Source organism: Hippoglossus hippoglossus, chromosome 9, assembly GCF_009819705.1.
Source record: "Hippoglossus hippoglossus isolate fHipHip1 chromosome 9, fHipHip1.pri, whole genome shotgun sequence".
Classification (NCBI taxonomy): Eukaryota; Metazoa; Chordata; class Actinopteri; order Pleuronectiformes; family Pleuronectidae; genus Hippoglossus; species Hippoglossus hippoglossus.
In genome coordinates this window covers 13895257-13913129 of record NC_047159.1, presented here as the reverse complement: position 1 = coordinate 13913129, position 17873 = coordinate 13895257, and the positions used below count along the sequence as shown (strand labels likewise).

The window sequence follows — 17873 nt, the reverse complement described above, 5'->3', positions numbered from 1 at the left end:
CCCATGTGGATACGAATTGTATCTACAGTGCATGAAGATACTGTCCCATCCTTTTGTTTTCGATTAATACATACATTTTTTATATTTGGAGGCCACACTCACAACACACACCTTTCAAACCCACATAGGCTTCTAACTCGTGAGGCTGTTACCTAGATCCACATTGTGGAATAAAGAAAGAGACAGAAATGGCTGCAGACAAAGGTAAACCAAGATGAGCTTTATTCACTTCATGACAAGGTCAATAGTTAATCTTATGTAGGCTATGTGAGGACATGTGGATGTTCATGGTGGCAGTTCAAGCACAAGTATTCCAGATTTTTAAGATGCATGTCAGCTGATCCTGCATTCAGAGAAAACCAGGCTGAAACATTTCAACAACAAAAACAAAAGAAAACTTATACTGGTACTGTTCAAGCAGGTTTCCACATCTACTGATGAAATGATTCACCCATATGGGGGATATACAGCCCTGATAGCAAATTTACAGTTTATGATTGTGTATATACAAAAATGAGGGTTAAGGCTAAAATTTTTAGTCAGAGGTGTTAGGCGGATGAATTGTAACGAAATCCCTGATATCTTGCTAATGGCTGTGAGGAGGATTCTCCAGAGTGCAAAGCATGCCAAGCTGCCTAAAGAAACTCTACTGAGCACACTGGACAATGGAAGTCAATGCAGCGTCACCCAGATGATGAAATGAAGAGGCTGCATTCAGTTGGAACAGCTGGAAGATACCCTGCTTTCAAATAAATAAATAGCCAGATGAAGTCATGACAATGCTCACAAAGTCTGAACTAGTACTATTACACGCAAGTTATTTTCAATTGTGGTCTGTCAGCAAAAAGACTTTGTAACAGCATTTAGAGGATACATTTTTAAAATTGTTTTAATATATACTGTATTTCAGGACAACCTGATTTGACTTTTTTCTCCACAGTAGTTAACAATCATGAAAATCTATATTCTGTGCCTAAACCATTGGGTTAATTCTACAAGCAGATCTACTAATTTCATGCTTTACTATGCATTGTTCTGTCTGAAACCATTCAATAATGCCTCAACAGCAAAAAGAACTTATTCTCCTTTCAAACATCAAATAATTCCCTTTATATTGGCAGCATCAGCACATTATGAGCAATGATTTAAAAAAAAAAATTGCATTTGCTAACTACTTAATCCAACAGTCACAATGGGTTACATTAAAACTAATATCATGACAAATCACAATCATGTTCACTTCTGGTGACATGAATGAAACTAAAAAAAAGAACCTAAAACTAAAGCATCTAAAGATACAATACAAAAGGTCACAAATGTATCACTTAGGCAAAACTGTTTTAGTGTGGATTATTTATCCCCAAAACAAAACAAAAACTTTCGCAGACCGATGATGGATTAAATTTAAGAAAAAACTTCACATCACCTGATACTTAAAGCATATAAAACTGTCATGGCAAGTTACCTAATTTGTTCACTTCAAGTAACAAGACACATATGACTTCAAATTACTTGGCTCTGCAAAAAGTTATTCTACTCAAATTCCTCATTGAGTGTAACTGACATCAGCTGTAGCCAAAAGCCATTTCATTTTAGAAAAACACTAGCATGTACATGTTCAACAGCATCATTAAACAGCTTTTCACATCCAAAGTGTTGTTCAAAATGGAAATAGTGATGAAAAGAACTCAAGGACAACGAGTGAAAGAAGCCCTGTGTGACTAAATGACAACACAGACCACCAGGGCCTACATGCATTCAAAACCCCAGGAGTGCTGATCTGTCATTGATCAGTTTGCCTCTTCAGGAAGCATGAGCTGTTTTGTATGTGAACAAACCAGTGAACGTAGATCAGCACTATGATTTTTTTAGAAACCTGGTGATATGGGCCCTGGTAATTCTTCTCAACATGGGTCACTGCATGTAAAGGCTGATGATTTGGTTTGATACCTGAGTAACTTTACTGAGGAGGCGGCATACAGCTTAGCTCTATGCCAAAGAGTAGCTATGTTCATAGCCACACAAGAAACATGTCATACAACAGCAGTATTTTGTGCACTATGGACACCAGCCGTGGGTGACTACTTATACAGGATATAAGGGCAATGACACCATGTGAGAAAAATGAATGTTGACATTTGCCCCGTGGGATGCCACGACAGTGAGGCGAGGGACAGCAAGCTCTTCCCAGCAGTTCCCTAATATCTTCAAACCAACTAAATACTGCCATGATATGAAATGCATTGAGTGATAAGAGACCAATCCTTCTTTGCGTCTTTCACATTGTTGCGGGGTAGAGACAGTATGTGCCAACAGATCAGCTGCTGGTAATGGCACAGCACCATTTTGTGTTGAACAGGGAACATTCTGCCTCAATTGCACATACACCATTTGAAAATAAGGACACAGAAAGGCCACTAAATACAAGGAGATATAGTAATAACAAGACATCCAGTGGGACACAGACAGTACCTCAGAAATGAAGGGACAGCCAATCTCCTAAATTAATCAAACATTTTGTTTTCTGAGTAGCAAAAATGATATGACTCTTTGACAGTAACAATGATGCAAATGAATAGCAACAATGACAGTGATGAATAAAATAGCAGGAGAAACAGTTGAAAGTCTGAGTGTGGTGGCATGGACAGTGGTTAGTTTTCCAGTATTCCATATGGGAGGGCATAAGGAGCCCATCAGGTCCTGCTCAGCAGATCCATACAAGTCATGAAGGACAGCACATGGTAGCAGCTCAGCACACGGAAAGCCAGGTGGCACTGTACCTCATTGTATCGCTTCCTTCTCCAAAACGTGGGCTTTTGTCTAGTTTATTTTTCCTCTGTCGCTTACTTGCCTCAAGTTACAAATCAAACGTGTTTATTTTGTTCTCGTTTGTATTTTTGATCTCCCTGGCATTTTTCACATTGCATACTTCTGTGTCCATTCTCTCGCTAATTTGTTGTACCTGTAAAACACATGCAAAGTTTAGAAGTAAAGTTTTAGCATTGTAAATATTTTAACTCCAAGAATATTAAATGCCAGTGTGTTACACTCACTTTTCCCTGTCAGCCTTGTATGTGTGGGCAATCTCTGGTACCAGTGGGTCATCCGGGTTTGGATCACAAAGAAGAGAGCAGATTGACAATAAAACTGCGGAGGAAGGAATCAGAAAGTTAAAATTAAAGATTGCAATAAATGGGGAAGAAATAGATACGACATTGATGAGTACAGGCACATTTTTTCAAACCTCCTAACACTAGTACAGTGATATTTTAGATAAATATGATAGTAGGGCCGGGCAATATTACAAAACAGAATATCAGTAGACACATGACCAAATAACTATAACTAGTTATATGTTGATACCTAGTGGATATTATTGTAATCATCAAACGTACATAGTAATTTGTATGTATTCTATTTAAAATATTAAACTGAAAAAGAAAACAAAAAAAGAAAAGTCTGTTTTAAGGTGTGAAATAATTAATCTAGCTGCTTTCAGACATGCACTGAATTATGCAGATCCTCTGTATTTTCTCTACAGGAGGTGCGTGTCTGAACGCAAATGTTCGAGTGAGACGCTCCACAGTTTCTAGGGACTTTATCTACCAGGCTTCCTAGTATAATGTCCGTAGAAATTCAGCAAACTGCAGGTAGACTTCGTAGCCAATTCACTATTACCCGCAGGTCATGTCTGAAACAGCTCACGATACAAACCTGCTATGAACAATAAAGCAGCAACACCAAAGCCCAGTCTAAAAGTAAGCACTTCCCCTTGTCCCATCAGGTTTAGCGAGTAGCATGAAATTCTGCAATTCATTTACTGGTGACAGAGTCAGTGCCCTTGTACTGTGCATGTCGGGTCAACATTAGACTTGTTTTAATAAATAAAAGTCAACAGAGTTAGAAATGTCTTATATTATCTCTTACCTTTTGATACTGTAAGTGCAGGTGACCATTGTGATCTCAGTATATCCAGACAAATACTTCCATTGCTGTTGATATTAGGATGGTAAATTTTTGTGGTGAATGCAACCTGTGACAGAACAGGAAAAGAATGTTATACTTTTCCAGTGAAGCAAATTATGTTACACAGTAAATATAAAAGAAGACTATAATTGAATTTAAATGAGGTGGGACATGTGATGCCACAGCCGTAGTGACACTTAAGGCATACCCTTACTCACTTTGGGTGGTTTGAAGGGGTAATCTGTAGGGAAGTGGATGGTGAGGAAAAACACTCCGCCCTGATATGGGCTGTCACCCTAATTAAATAGAAATAGAAACAAGATAAGTTTTTCTACAGCCATTTTGTTGCATAATTCAAGTGGTGTAAGCTTCAGAGTAACCTACCGGTCCCATTATTGTTGCCTGCCAATGAAACACTGAGGGAGAAACAAGATAAATTATACATTAGTATATACGTTGAGATGCAAACACTGGGCACATGCCATACTTCACTGTAATCTTAGAAATGTCTCTCTACATTACAATTAGATATTTTTGGGTTCAAGCATATGCAGATGCAGCAATTTTCTAACTACTTACAATCTTCTCCGACTGGTCCAGCAGAGCACTGCGCAGGTGGGTCCCTCTGCAGATCTGACAGTTCCTAAAAAAAAATGACACAAATATAATAAATTATCTTTGATGTACTGGTCAGTTGCAGTGTTGTGACAACTGTACTCTTTGATAAGAAATCATATTCATTTGAAATCAGTGCTGCAAAAAGAAGTAGTAGTTTCACATCTATTAGTATGTGTTAGTTTTAGTAGTAAGCAGTACTGAGTGAATATAATGATGCTAGAACCTCACTCAGTGGACAAATAAAGTGAATGTCATAACTATAGATCGGGAATTTATTGTATTCATTTTGATATAACGTCTTGCTTTGCTACAGAAATTTGCCTTTTTCGAAACACTATCGGATTTTAATCAACATAATTTCAGGCTTTATATGCAGTGGGATAACCTAATTTTGAGGAGGGGAATATAATGTCATTATCAACACTAAAATGAAGACAGGTTGCAACTACTATTCGTCCTTTTAGTGGCTGTGATGTCTGTTTTACAATCTATATTAATGGTGGTTCACGGACAGCTGATTCCATAAACGCTTTAGTCATCAGTTCAGTTTTTCCATGAGGATATCGACTATGAAGGTCACAGAGATGAACAGAATCAAAACAAATAGGTTCTATAGAAATAACCAAAGCATAACAATAATCTTATGTGTAAAATTCCATTTAATATATCAGAAATGAATGTCAGCTTTCACCAAATCCTATTACACACTCGTCAGTCATGAAATGACAATGAGCACAGGAGGATTGGTTTGAAAAAGACATAAAGCCCGTTATTTAACGGGAAGCCTATCTCTTCTGTTATATAAATACACACCATGGCCTGCTCCACTGCCCCATTTGCCATTCCATATAAGGCAACGCTGACACCAGGGTTCAATTTTGGCAACCAGCAGGCAGCTGTCATTCAGCGATTAAACACATCATCAGCAACAACGATAGAGATAACGAGCGAGCAGTTCAATAACAAACCCTGTGCACGTCCACCGAGCAAACCACAGCTCATACTAACCTTTGCAGAATGACTGCTAGCCTAGCGCCGCCCTGGGACACGGCTTGTTTGGCATACGCTAGCCACTATGGTGCTAAGTTACGTCAGGAAAAAAACGAAAACACACATTGCACGTAAACAAGAGGCAGCTGTCACAACAACACGTAGGAGAGGTCCGAGTTGGCCTGCGTTAGTGTAGCAATGCACCAACAGGGCCAGCAGCGGGCTAGCTCGTCTTTTGTCTCTTGTGTTATTTTGAACATTAGCACAAAAAGCCAGCACGGCTGAGGGGAGCGACACAAACAGCTAAACGCCACGGTTAATCTTCACCGAGGCGCCCACGCTTTAAAAATAACACGTTTACGATGAGACTGATGAAAGAAATACACACTCACCTTCTGTATTCTTTTCAACGCCATTGCTCCAGTGGCTATGCTAGCTAGCCCGTCAGCTAACGGTTCGCACCTCACACATACAATTCGGCTTTTTGTAGCCGCGCACTCTCAAATCTCACTTCACGTACGAGCGGAAAATCACGTCTGACATACAGCGGGTTTGGGGCTTTTTGGTTTCTAGGTGAACGTTTGCGAGAAGAAGGGTTAGAGCTTGATCTTTCTTTAGACTGACACTGAACAACCGAGGGATTTAGCCTCTCCTCTCATCGCTGCTCCTCTACGAGGTGTGTAAGTGCCCAACTGCTGGGTAACATCGCGAGACATTACGAGAAATCACAATTGCATATGTCATGGCTGTAGTCCTCAATTAATGTATTTATTTATCTATTTATATTTTTACATGATCCCTTTAACATGTATTCAAATTACACGATTTTTTTTCTATACATGCATACAATAAACAAATACAATAAAAAAAAATTATGTTTACTGAAAGTGAAACAATAATACCATGAATCAGGTTTGATTTTACTTGTCAGTTGCTGTACTCTTTGCAAGGGAATCACATGCATTTTAAATTGGTTCTAGATAGAAGGTAATAGTTTTAAATTTAGTCATAATAAGTACAAATAAGTACATGCACTGTAGGTACCGAAATAAATGTATTTTTTAAAATCTATTTTGACAGTTTTTGTCACAATCCATTGAACAAAAATTATGTGTACTTGGATTTTGCTATAAGTGCATACTCATAAAAATAATACATGTTATATGGCATTCTACTTTAGCTCATATTTCATAGTTCTTCAACAGTGTTTTCTTTTTATATAAATCCATTTTTAATCACAATATAATGTTGTGAACCAAAACTCCATACAAATACTAGAAATTTGCTCCCAAACCTACCCCTTCTCTACTTATCACATTATCTATCACATTCTACCTTACATAAATAAATATATCATAAAAAATAATTAAATCGCCATCATGATCGATACAGTTCGTCACCCTCATCACTGAGTGCACAGCACTAATACCAGATTGTAAGATAATGTTCAAACAGCATACATACATAAATACAATGGCTATATAACTTTTAACATAAGCATAGCCTGTGACCTGAACACAATAAGTGAGGCCAGGTGTCCACAAGATGTCACTGTTTGAGAAGAACAAAAACGAACCCACACAGGATTAACATGATCAGACCATGTGATATACAGCTCTGACCAGCTTTGTTGGCAAGAGTCCCAGTGTCATTTATCAACCTCAATGTTTCAGGCTCATGATCAGCTGATTCATTTAAAGAATTGTTTGTAAGTCATCTTGCAAAAATGCATTACAATGGAGCAGCGAAGTGCAATGAAGCCAAGCACGTGTATTATTTTCACGTACATAAGAATGAAGGAAAAGACTATAGGATTGTTCATTCAATACCCAATCATTGTAAAGGCATATTCATCTGAGTCAGCTGCGTGCTCCGGTTTCTGCATAGCCTTGTCTCGCAAAGCCTCATGAGCTCCCCTTTATATATCTTAAACAAGGGTGAAAAAAGAGCTCTCATTATTTTAGTGGCTATGTATGAATGGGCAGCAGTGTTCATTCTTCTTAAATGGCTGATTCAGTGTCAGGTTGAGGATCCTATCGTCAGTGTGACACTGAGAGGGACCATTTTCCTTTGGAAAGCTGAAGATTCCTTCAGATAATATCTTATTGTTTGCTCATCTCTGTGCTCTCAATGACCTGCCTGTCCTCGGGGCCTGCCTGTAATCAGATTCTGCCAGCAGCAGAGGTAGCAGTTTGGGTCGTGTGCAGCAGGGGCCTTGTGCTCCGAGTTTGTGTTCTTGGAGAGGCCATTTATCAGCATGAGGTTTTCAGACACAGTCAAGCCCACACTTTGTTGGCTTGAAGCTTCGGCTCACAAAGCCTCCCACAATCGCCCTACTGTAGTTCCCTCTGATATCACATGTGTAACTGACAGAGGCGCTGGTAAGTCCCTTAGTTAGGGGGTGCATGCTACCTTGTAAACATCCGAAGCAACAAGCAAGAAATGTCTTTCCTTCTTTAGGGAAACCTATCAGTGACCTGTGTGGGGAATTTCCCACCCATACCCAGAAGTTGAGTTTTTAGTTACAGGCCTGGTGCCCCAAGTTCCATATTGATGTATGAGCCGAGGTGTGAAAGTGTCAGAGCTGGGATGATATGGGTGGGGGCAGAAGCTTAGCTGGCTTTTCTCATGAGGAATATAGCCCATAGTGTGGTTATTTGAAACCTTGGACTTGGCAGACAGTGATCTGTCTTTTCAGTCACATGAATCATCATCAGTTTCATTGTAAGCATTGCTCTTACTGTGGCAATTATGCTAAAGCTGTGTCCTCGCTCAAGCATTATTCTCTCGATGGTACTTTTCCCATGGTTGCCATGACGAAGCACATATGCTCACTGCCGTTTTAAAAATCAACTTAACTGGGTCCTGCCAATGTCTGAATTATCCAATAAAAGCGCAACCAATTATTGTTGAGCACAAGCTGGGCTCCCAGTCCCCAGAGGTGTTCTACCTTCGGTCAGTGTATTAGCTTTCTGAGGGCTCTGTTGTGCAACAAAGATCCATTGTTCGCACATACTAAGAGATATTTGTTCACTCCTTGTATCAATTGTCTTGATTTGATTATGCACTCAGGCAATATGTGCAAGCAGCGCTCATGTTTGCAGTGAAGTCAGCACTCTGCACAATCATATAATTCTTGAGCTAAGCAACTGGAAAAGGGTCATTATGTATGGAGCAATCAGCGTTTCATGGCTCATTTCCTTAGCTGTGATTTGATTTTGCTTGTCAGTGCTAAGGTGGCCTTTGACCCAGAAAACCTCTGAATTATTCTTCAAATCTTCCCCGTGCTTTTGTGAGTATCACTGTGAAAGAGTTTTACAACTTTGATCAATATGTAATAGTCCATTTTTTTTAGCTTCTACTTCTCATCTGCTTGAGTGTTGGACATTAAAACAAGCTGGTGTTTGTTTTTGGCTCATGAGGTTTACATCATGAAATCATATAAACATTTACAGCTTCAAGAACGTGCTTATTAAATGGTATTACATGCTCTAATTGTGGCCATGGAGAACTATCCAGCTTTTATTGGCCTAATTGCATAGCTGGTTACTGGATGTCTCATTTACACACAGGGCTGCTAGCACCAAATATGACTTTATTTTGTGTTTTATTTCAGAGAACTTTTTTTTTTTTTTAAGTGACAGGCTTTTTTCCCCCCTAACAGTTTTTAGACTAATAATTAAAAGATATCTCATGCCGGGTAGTTTAAAGTATTGCTGTGCATCAGATTAAAGCTAATCACATTTTAAAATCATTATTTATTCTTTATATGGAAAAGGACAATGTACTATAATAATCAACATTCATACAAATGTAAATGCACCAGTCAGCTGAAAGGCTAATTTTCATTAGTAGTCCCTTTGCCAGATGTTCATAGGTATCCTGCTGTGATAGGGTTATTATACTTAAGGAAAAGTAAAGTATCACCAAATGTGAAAACTCACATGAGCCTCAAACTTAACATATGTACCATATCATTTAATTCTTTCCACATATCACCCTAACCCTAAATATTGTGGTTATATCAGAAAGAATGAGTCATCGATTCTTCATCCCAAAGATGATTAATGTTTTTTTTCTTCTCTGATTATCCAAATGTAATATCTCTCCGACGAGAGCAGAGAGAATGAGTTCCGATTGCAGTCCCCAGTGTCTGTCACCTCTGATCCACCCTTATCAGATGTGCATCATGCCGAGCACAGACACAAATCACACATAGTCATAAAGACCAGTAATCCTATGGGGTTAAGCACTTAAAGGACCAATCCCCGGGGCCCTCTGTGACTCTTGTGTTGCAACACATTTCTGGCACGGTGATTGACAGCTCGGGAAACTGTTTTACAGTGCTGCTCTTGCAATGAGTAGCCCCCAGAGCGTAGGTAATAACCAGTCTGGAGTGTTGACTAATACATTTAGCGGCGACTCTCCGCAATCAAATGTGTTCCAGCTGTTTGAGTTCTGATGACAAATTCAGGTTTTCCCAGTTTGCTGAGCTTCCTTGAGAGACAAAGGAAGGATTTCCTCTGAAACAGACAGGCAGTGGCAGCACCAACAAATGGCCTGGTACTGTTATCAAATAGAAAGTCTGACTAAATATAAATATAATATAAATCATCTGCAGCCTGCATGTGTCGGTGCAGAAACGAAGAAGAAGAAGGCGACAACTGACACATTGTTGTCTACAGGATGTCTCCTTGGACATTGACAAAGATTCATAGACCAAAAGAAGTAAAAAAAACACTTTTTAGCTGCATCATATGGTCATAGATTGTGACTTCGATGAAAGCGAAATATCCTTTTTAGCAACCACCACACACATGCATGCACTCTCGGGAGATTTGAAAAGCCCGTGACAGTTGCTACGTGGTTCAGAAGCTGCCACCTGTTGTTTGACAGGCTTTTACTGTGCGGAGGTGTGCACTGTGTGTGATTGTGTGTGAAAGTAAGTGACTGGGACATCGGGGGGGCTGTCCATCCTGCTGCACAATAAACAGTTTGTTTCCCAGGAGCACCCCTCATGTTCCTGTTGTTGGCTCCATCGGCGCTCACTGGGAAACGTCCTGGTCTCTATTGTCCGGGAGGTCAGGGGGTCACAGGATGCTCCTAAAGGCCCAAAAGGGGAGGTAAGAGGTTGGATAGTGAGGCAAGATAAAGAGCCAACCCCCACCTCCTCCAACCACGCACCCCTTCAAAAACAAAACATTAAAATTGCTTCTTTTTCTCTGTCTCTTCTCACACCGTCTTTCGCTGGAAGGCCCAGTCGTTATCAAGAGTTTCAGGAAGTGGAATCAGGACAATGCACAGACTGACTATTTCTTATTGACCATCCTGATTGCCTTCAGTACATGTGTAGAGCTCTGTTCCTTGCATGCGTTCTTTGCATATCTTTAATGGAAGCTGTGGTCCACAAGCTTTCCCATACAAAATTGGGAAATTCAATCTAAGTAGCTAACAGAGGGTAAGGCACATCATTAAAAAAATTTAAAAAAAAACGGCCAAGAAAGGAGTGGTTGTATTGTACGATTTTCACCACATTAGTGTTATACTTGAACCACAGGAGCTGAGAAACAGATACATGCCTCTGACTGCAGTGACCCTTTTAAACAGGATAGCACATAAACAACCACGTAAATGCCGTTTTTGGCGGCACAATTAAATATATCGCCCCAGAACAGCAGACGTTTATGATGGTTAAACAGAAACACCATGCTTTCATAATGGAAACTTGTTGCACCTCTCCTGAGGCTATTACTAACTGACAGCAGTGGCCGAGGTGTATATCAGTTTAAGTTCTTGTGTCTGAGGGAAACAGCATCCACACAACATTTCCTGTGAAGATTATTCTGAAGGTTTTTGAGAAATAGTCTTATTTCTTTTATTACACTTGAACCAAGAGCTTTAAGGGCCTGCAGCCCATCCTTGTCTGTGCCTCAGCATGCTGGAGAAATGGGATGAGTAGACATGCTATTCTCTAGACGTTCACAGGGACACTCATTTATCATTTTAATGGCGCGAACTTAGCTGCAGCTTTGAACAATATTCCAGATGTTTGTTGTTTTGCATTTTATCAGCTGTTTTATAATGGATTGTGATGAAAAGGCTTCATATTTGTATCTGTCGCCAAATTGATTTATTTTCATTTCAGGCATGTGTTTGACACATTTGATGCATAGTTTAAACTTTTAACAGATAGAGTAAACATTTCTAATTTATGGCACACTCATATGTTAAAATGACTATTTCTTTCTGACTGTAATTACAAGAGTTGAATAAGTATTGAAAACTTTTACCAAAGTAAACCTAACAGTGTAAATATACTCAAGTAAACTACAAGTACACACTACAAGTAAAAGTCACACTACACACACACACACACAAGTGATGGAGTAGAAGTTCCAACAATATAATGTAACATAACATGGAAGCGCTCGATTAAAATCGTCTGAATGTCCTTAGTTACATTCCACCGCTGCATAATTGTGTGTTTTCATTATTCTCAGGCTTGTTATTGTACGTGTGAAGACTTGTAGTGTCTCGCGTAAGATGAGCCATTAATAGAGGTAATATGAGAGACAATAGGTGCAGCACATGGCCATCCTCATTTTTCAACCACAGGCATTTATGAATATAATGCTCACAGTGTTAGTTACATGTTATGTATCCTCCTCTAGGCCTGACCCTCACCTCATCCTGCCCCATCATATCAGGTTAGTAGCTACACTGGAGCAGGGACGTGACAGCTGGAAATGGTTTGAGGCTCTCTGGATAGTTTGTTTTCAGACCACGCTGCAGGGAATGGATGAGAGACACGTGTAGGTTAGCCTTTGGCTTATGCGCCTCGTGGTGATAAAACTGTTTCTGTGCATGATATCACTGTAAAAAAATCTGCACGGCAGCATACTTAGTTGGTTCTTAGTGTTCTCTGTGAGCATGACGAGCAGATCGGAGCCGTCCAGGTATCCCACTAATGTGTCACTGTCTGAGTTAATCAGACGCGTCTGTGTTTTGAGCACTTTGACCTGTTGGGGATTCATTTCCTGGCCCGTTGTGTTTCTAAGTCTGCAGTTGGGGTTCTGGCATAATTTGCGTTCTCACTTCCCAATCCTTCTCAGATGGTGGGGTGCTTTTTGTCGCTTTATGACCAAATAAATCTGGCTGGTGCCAAATGGGGGGAAAAATGGGATTAAAATTCCCCCTTTCGCTGTCTTGAGGAGCCCAGCTGCACTGCACTGTTTGTTTTCCACAGCGAGGTGCAGCTGCAGAGGCGAGCATTATGGAGAGGTGGGCCAAAGCAAAAAACAGAAATGACTTATTTTTATTGGCACGCACCTTCCTATTCGCTGAGTGATAATTGTACAGTGGAATTAGAAGGCAACAGAACAACAGTCTGGTTCAGATATTGTTAATGTGGTTAAACATTCTTTACTTGTAATATCTACTTCACACACAGTGGCTCTTTTTCTCACAGCTTAATTCTCACCACACAGCGTAAATAGTGAGAATACTGAGAATGATAATAACTTGGACGGCGGAGAGGTGGTGTAAACTCTGCAGAGCAACATGTGCAGCAGTTCAGTTATGCTGAGATGTATACAGCAGCTTTTTTAACAACCACAGATGAGTGGCCAGACATTCACACACATAAGGAATGAGCTGCAGACAGAGTGAGAGAGAGAGAGAGAGAGAGAGAGAGAGGGAGAGAGAGAGAGAGGTTTTGTTGCACCAAGGGATACCACAGGAAGAAATGTGGTGCAGCAGGTAAGACATGTCTGTGAGTAATATTATCCGGGCAATAGCACCGCTCAGTTATTTCTCTCTAAATGCTCTCCAATGTAAATGAGCAGCAGGTTCATGAATGCTCACTCTCTCATCTGAGTGCAATCACTAGATATCTGCCCCGACCTCAGAGAAAAGTTCACCAAAGAAGAGAGGGAGGTGTTTATATCTTTTTTTGCTCTTTTCTCAATTATCCACCCTGTCTCCTTTCATTTCCCTCAAAATGCTTTCTATCCTCCACAATCATCTCAATTTTCACTTCTTAGAGTTTTAGATGTGTCTGATCAGCGTGACTCTGGTCCTGCCCGGCACATCAATTTACTAACAGCAAAACATGGCGCCTATTTCACCCCCTGCACTAATGACAGCATTCAACAAACCAGGAAAATGCATCTGTAGTTTCCACACAGTGTATTTACTATGTTTCACTTGTAAAAAAAAAAAACTCCACAAATTTCATCCCAAATTAGCACTAGCCCTTACAAATGATATACTCTAATTGATATCTATCATATAAATGTGACCTGTCGGATATTTGTTGGCTCTCATTCTCCTCATCACCAATGGGGAAACAAATCAAGTAAAATTGTACAGACGTTGATAGACACCCAAAAGAGCAACATGACCTGTGAATCACTATACATACTGTTCTTCTCAACGGCAACCCCTCGCTTCCTGTGTCTGTGGACACACCCCACCAGATGTACACGTTCAAGTATGAGGCAATCACCAGCAGAGAGTTGTGCAGTAATTCTATGGAGGAGAATTTTACAGACCAACACATAAAGATCATGGTTTTCAGACTGTGTGCATTGTTCTGACAGATTGTGTGCTGCACACTCTCATCGTATAACCAGAGAAAAAAAACTAAAAAGGGAACTAATAATAAGTAATCCATGTGAAAATCAAAAGCCCTCGTGGACTGGGAATAAGTTTATCTTCTCCTGTGGATACACGCTGACAAAACCAGCAAGGACGCTAAAAATATGCAAAAGACTTGTGGTGCAGTTTCCCAAGGCCAGAGAAGGGAAATAGACTGACAGTTTCTCCCTGACCCCTTAACTGCCCCCCTGTAACCTCCTAACAACCCCCACGGGGGATCCTGTCTCTATGTGTAAAACAGACAGTCAGAAAGCATCCTGGAAACTCTAGAGCCACAAAAACAAGAGGGCGTGAGGAAGTCCAATAAGCTTGTATGTAGAGGGCTCAGTCGGGAGATAATCTCGAGGCCACACAGACCAGGCGCCAAGCCTATAGAGCCTAAAAGCTCTGTGGCGCAGCCGAGCAGCGTGATCATTGTTGTCTTTGGAAAGTAAGCAGATTCAGTGAGGCCAGTGGTGAGAAAGCCACCTCTCTTCTTGAGTGTCTGCTCCAGACCCTGTTGTTGACATACTGGGCAGGTGCAGCTGCTCTCTACAACTGCATCAAGTAGAAGCCCCTTGACACACAAACACACACACAAACACACACACAAACACACACATGCACTTGGAGCAAGAGCTTGGATGTCACAAGACAGGGTTATATGGACAAAGACAAATCTACCATTTTCTTTAATATCTCAGCAACAATCAGCGAGGCACTGCTGAGTTAACACAGGGCCCACAGAGATGAAAACAATGGCTGGATTCTTCTGGCTTGAAGATGGCTATGGGAAATGGCAGGGATGCCAGGGCTGATAAGTGACTGAGGGGCTCAAGTTACTTCCAGCTGTCTGCAGCCGTGCATGCCTCAGCGGAACGTACGGTTCACGCATAATGCAAACCATTTCATTTGCGTAATGCTCATAAAACAAAACCCCCCCAAAAAACTGCGGACATATTAAATAAAGTCTACAGCCTCTCACTTGGGCAGGGTTTACATCACAGAAAAGAATCTCCAGTCCTCGGAGGAGCGGCGCAATGCGTCCTCAGCTGAGAAAACACAGACGGTTGAAGACTGTGACCTTGTGAGCATTAATGTTAACTGGATCAATAAAACCAGGCAACAGCAGAACGCCTGGATGCAGCATCTGGAAAGAGTCTGACTGATGCTTTGGGGACAGGAGTCAGCCACAGAGCCGTACACAGTAAACGGTGTCCATGAGGACCTGTTGGCATTGTTAGCTGTGCTTCTTTTTTCCCTTCCACCATAAAACACAGACTTCCATATAGACAGAGAAATAAAAAGTATATTAGTCTTCTTGTAATTAAAATAACGAGACATTAAAGTTAATATAAAATCAAGCCAGTAAAAGATTAACAGTGTTTAATACAGACTGTGTTTTTTTGTGCTGGACTACACTGAACACTAGTGCCACATTACATTAGCATCACCTCAATACCAGTGAGGGCCCCTTCTTGTCCATTTGGAAAATATAAGTACATTTTCAAGCTGCACTCCAAAGGGAGAGTGCTTTTGGCAGGCTTTGAAGTTCACAGAAATAATGCTCCTTAAAAGCATCCTCTGCAATACAGAAAAACATGGACATGTATTTCAGTCAAGAGGCCTGAGTGAGTACTTCTTAACAAGGATGTAAATCCGCAGTGGAAGACTCAGACGTGTTTGATGTCTTTTAAGTCTCATAATGTTTTATCCTTTGCACAAGCAGCATTGATTGGCTTTATGGAGTAATATTCAGTCATTCCATGGAAACGTGTTAAGGCAGACCATATATCATTGAATTCATTTTTGTCACAATTTTAATTTGATCATTTAATTAAAGAAATTTAAAGATTTTTTTTCTCCCCCTGCAGATGAACTCCTTCTTGTCTCAAAACCTGCAGGACCCTTCTGGAAAAAGGATACGACAAACGCAAGAGAACACCAGAGAGAAGGAGAAAGGCAGGAATAAAACTTTGTAACCGTCTTTTATTTTCCCTTCTCTGCACAGTTTAGTGTTTCAGTTACACCCTTTAGGCAGTAAAAACTGTCATCTAATCATATCCTCACACAGTCTTAAATGCCACATACGCCCATACCAGCCTGGAAAGGGGACCTTTCTGCGGATTAAAACGGATATGAGGTTATTTTTGTGAGATCCACGATTGCGTGCGGCACTCCCATCCATACTTAGTGTGATGACTGAGGAGTTGAGGTAATATAGCAGAGTGGTGATGCAAACGAGTCGCGTGGGCTCGTCATCTGCATTGCATCCTGCTGTACGCTGCAAGAGACAAATGTTCTGTTTTTGATCTTTTGGATCTGTTGATCCTTCTGTGATGTCAGGGAGAAAGTTGACGCACGGGGAAATGCGTCTTGGGATGTTTTAGACAAATGTAGATGATGGATAGATGAAAGTAGAGGTGGGACCATATATTTTGCTATTTAAAAAGTGGATTGCTGTTTGTTTAATGGCTAAACCTTCGCCAAGGTCCAAAAGTCCACTTAAAATCAATAAAGCTGCATCAAATTTCACACACAAATCAGTTCCCTAAATATGCCAGATGTTTAGAAATAATAATAATACACTTTATTTGCATAGCACCTTTCATGAAACACAGCTCAAAGTTATTTACATACATTATAGATCAAAATAAAAAATGTTTATAAATATAACAACGTGCAAATTTAATTATATAAGAAAAAAGATTTTTATGTAACAAGTAATTAACATGACATTCAAAAGAAAAGGAAATTAAAAAGAAAAAAAATTGAATTAAAAAATGCATAAAAACAGAAAAGAAAAAGAACAATAATTATAAAAGCGCAGGAGTGCTGGCAAGTTTAAAGTTGTTTACTGAACGAGCTTCTTTGAAATCTAGCAGCAGTCTGTTCCACAACTTTGGAGCGATTAAAGCTGCATTAAGATTTTCATCAGGATCCTGACTTATTCCTTGGGAAACTTAAAGAAGGTGAAAAAACATTCCTAGATCCGGATCCACACCAAAATTGTATATGTTCTTCTCTGACCCATACCAAATCCTCCCAGCCTATTTTCGTGGAAATCAATTCTGTCGTTTTTTTGTAATTTTGTTCACAAACAAACAACACAAACCAATAAACAAATGGAAATAGGAGACAACATAACCTCCTTGGTGAAGCTAATGAAGTGTTTTATGTGAATAGGAGCATTGCAGATTTTGAGAAAGAGACACATCTGTTATAAATCATCCAGATATGTTTTGCCCAATTTCTTTTTGCTCCATCTTCCAAAATGTGAGAGGTGCAAAAACCAAATGGAGACGTTGTGGAGGGCTCTCTGGATTAATGAAGGAGCATGATCAGGGTACACTTCAAAGACAATCAAGTGATACCTAAATCTCCTGAAGTGAGATGGATGGAAGCAGCAGTAGCACATTGTGTGATCTGACATGTCCTCCACACACTTTAACAAGTATTATTAGAGAGCTTGACAGGGAGGGTTTGGCCTGGCAAGACATGTTGGAAGCACTGCAGCAGATCAGAGGGAAGACGAGGGAACTGCTTTAACACCTCGGAAACAGTGGGGCGAGGAACGTGATGAGGAGATGGGAATTACTGCTGAATTAAGCACCACTTTGATTGGAAACTGATTGACCGATGGTTGGCAAAACATGAAAGGA

At 40.2% G+C, this 17873-nt stretch overlaps 1 protein-coding gene across 2 annotated transcripts; it reads right to left on the bottom strand.

Annotated features, from left to right (window-relative positions):
- Positions 1-200: 200 nt before the first annotated feature.
- ube2d4 (ubiquitin-conjugating enzyme E2D 4 (putative)) lies at positions 201-6316 on the bottom strand. Of its 2 annotated transcripts, XR_004615042.1 has the most exons (8): positions 5967-6270; positions 4546-4609; positions 4351-4382; positions 4185-4262; positions 3928-4033; positions 3054-3147; positions 1839-2962; positions 201-1775 (listed from the first exon to the last, which is right to left on the bottom strand). XR_004615042.1 is itself a non-coding variant. In XM_034596583.1 (7 exons), the coding sequence occupies exons 1-7, from the start codon at positions 5988-5990 to the stop codon at positions 2917-2919; spliced, it is 444 nt and encodes a 147-aa protein (XP_034452474.1). In that variant the 5' UTR covers positions 5991-6316; the 3' UTR covers positions 201-2916. The 2 variants fall into 2 exon arrangements, 1 of the variants encoding a protein (XP_034452474.1); XM_034596583.1 differs by having other exon boundaries at positions 201-2962; positions 5967-6316.
- Positions 6317-17873: the final 11557 nt, after the last annotated feature.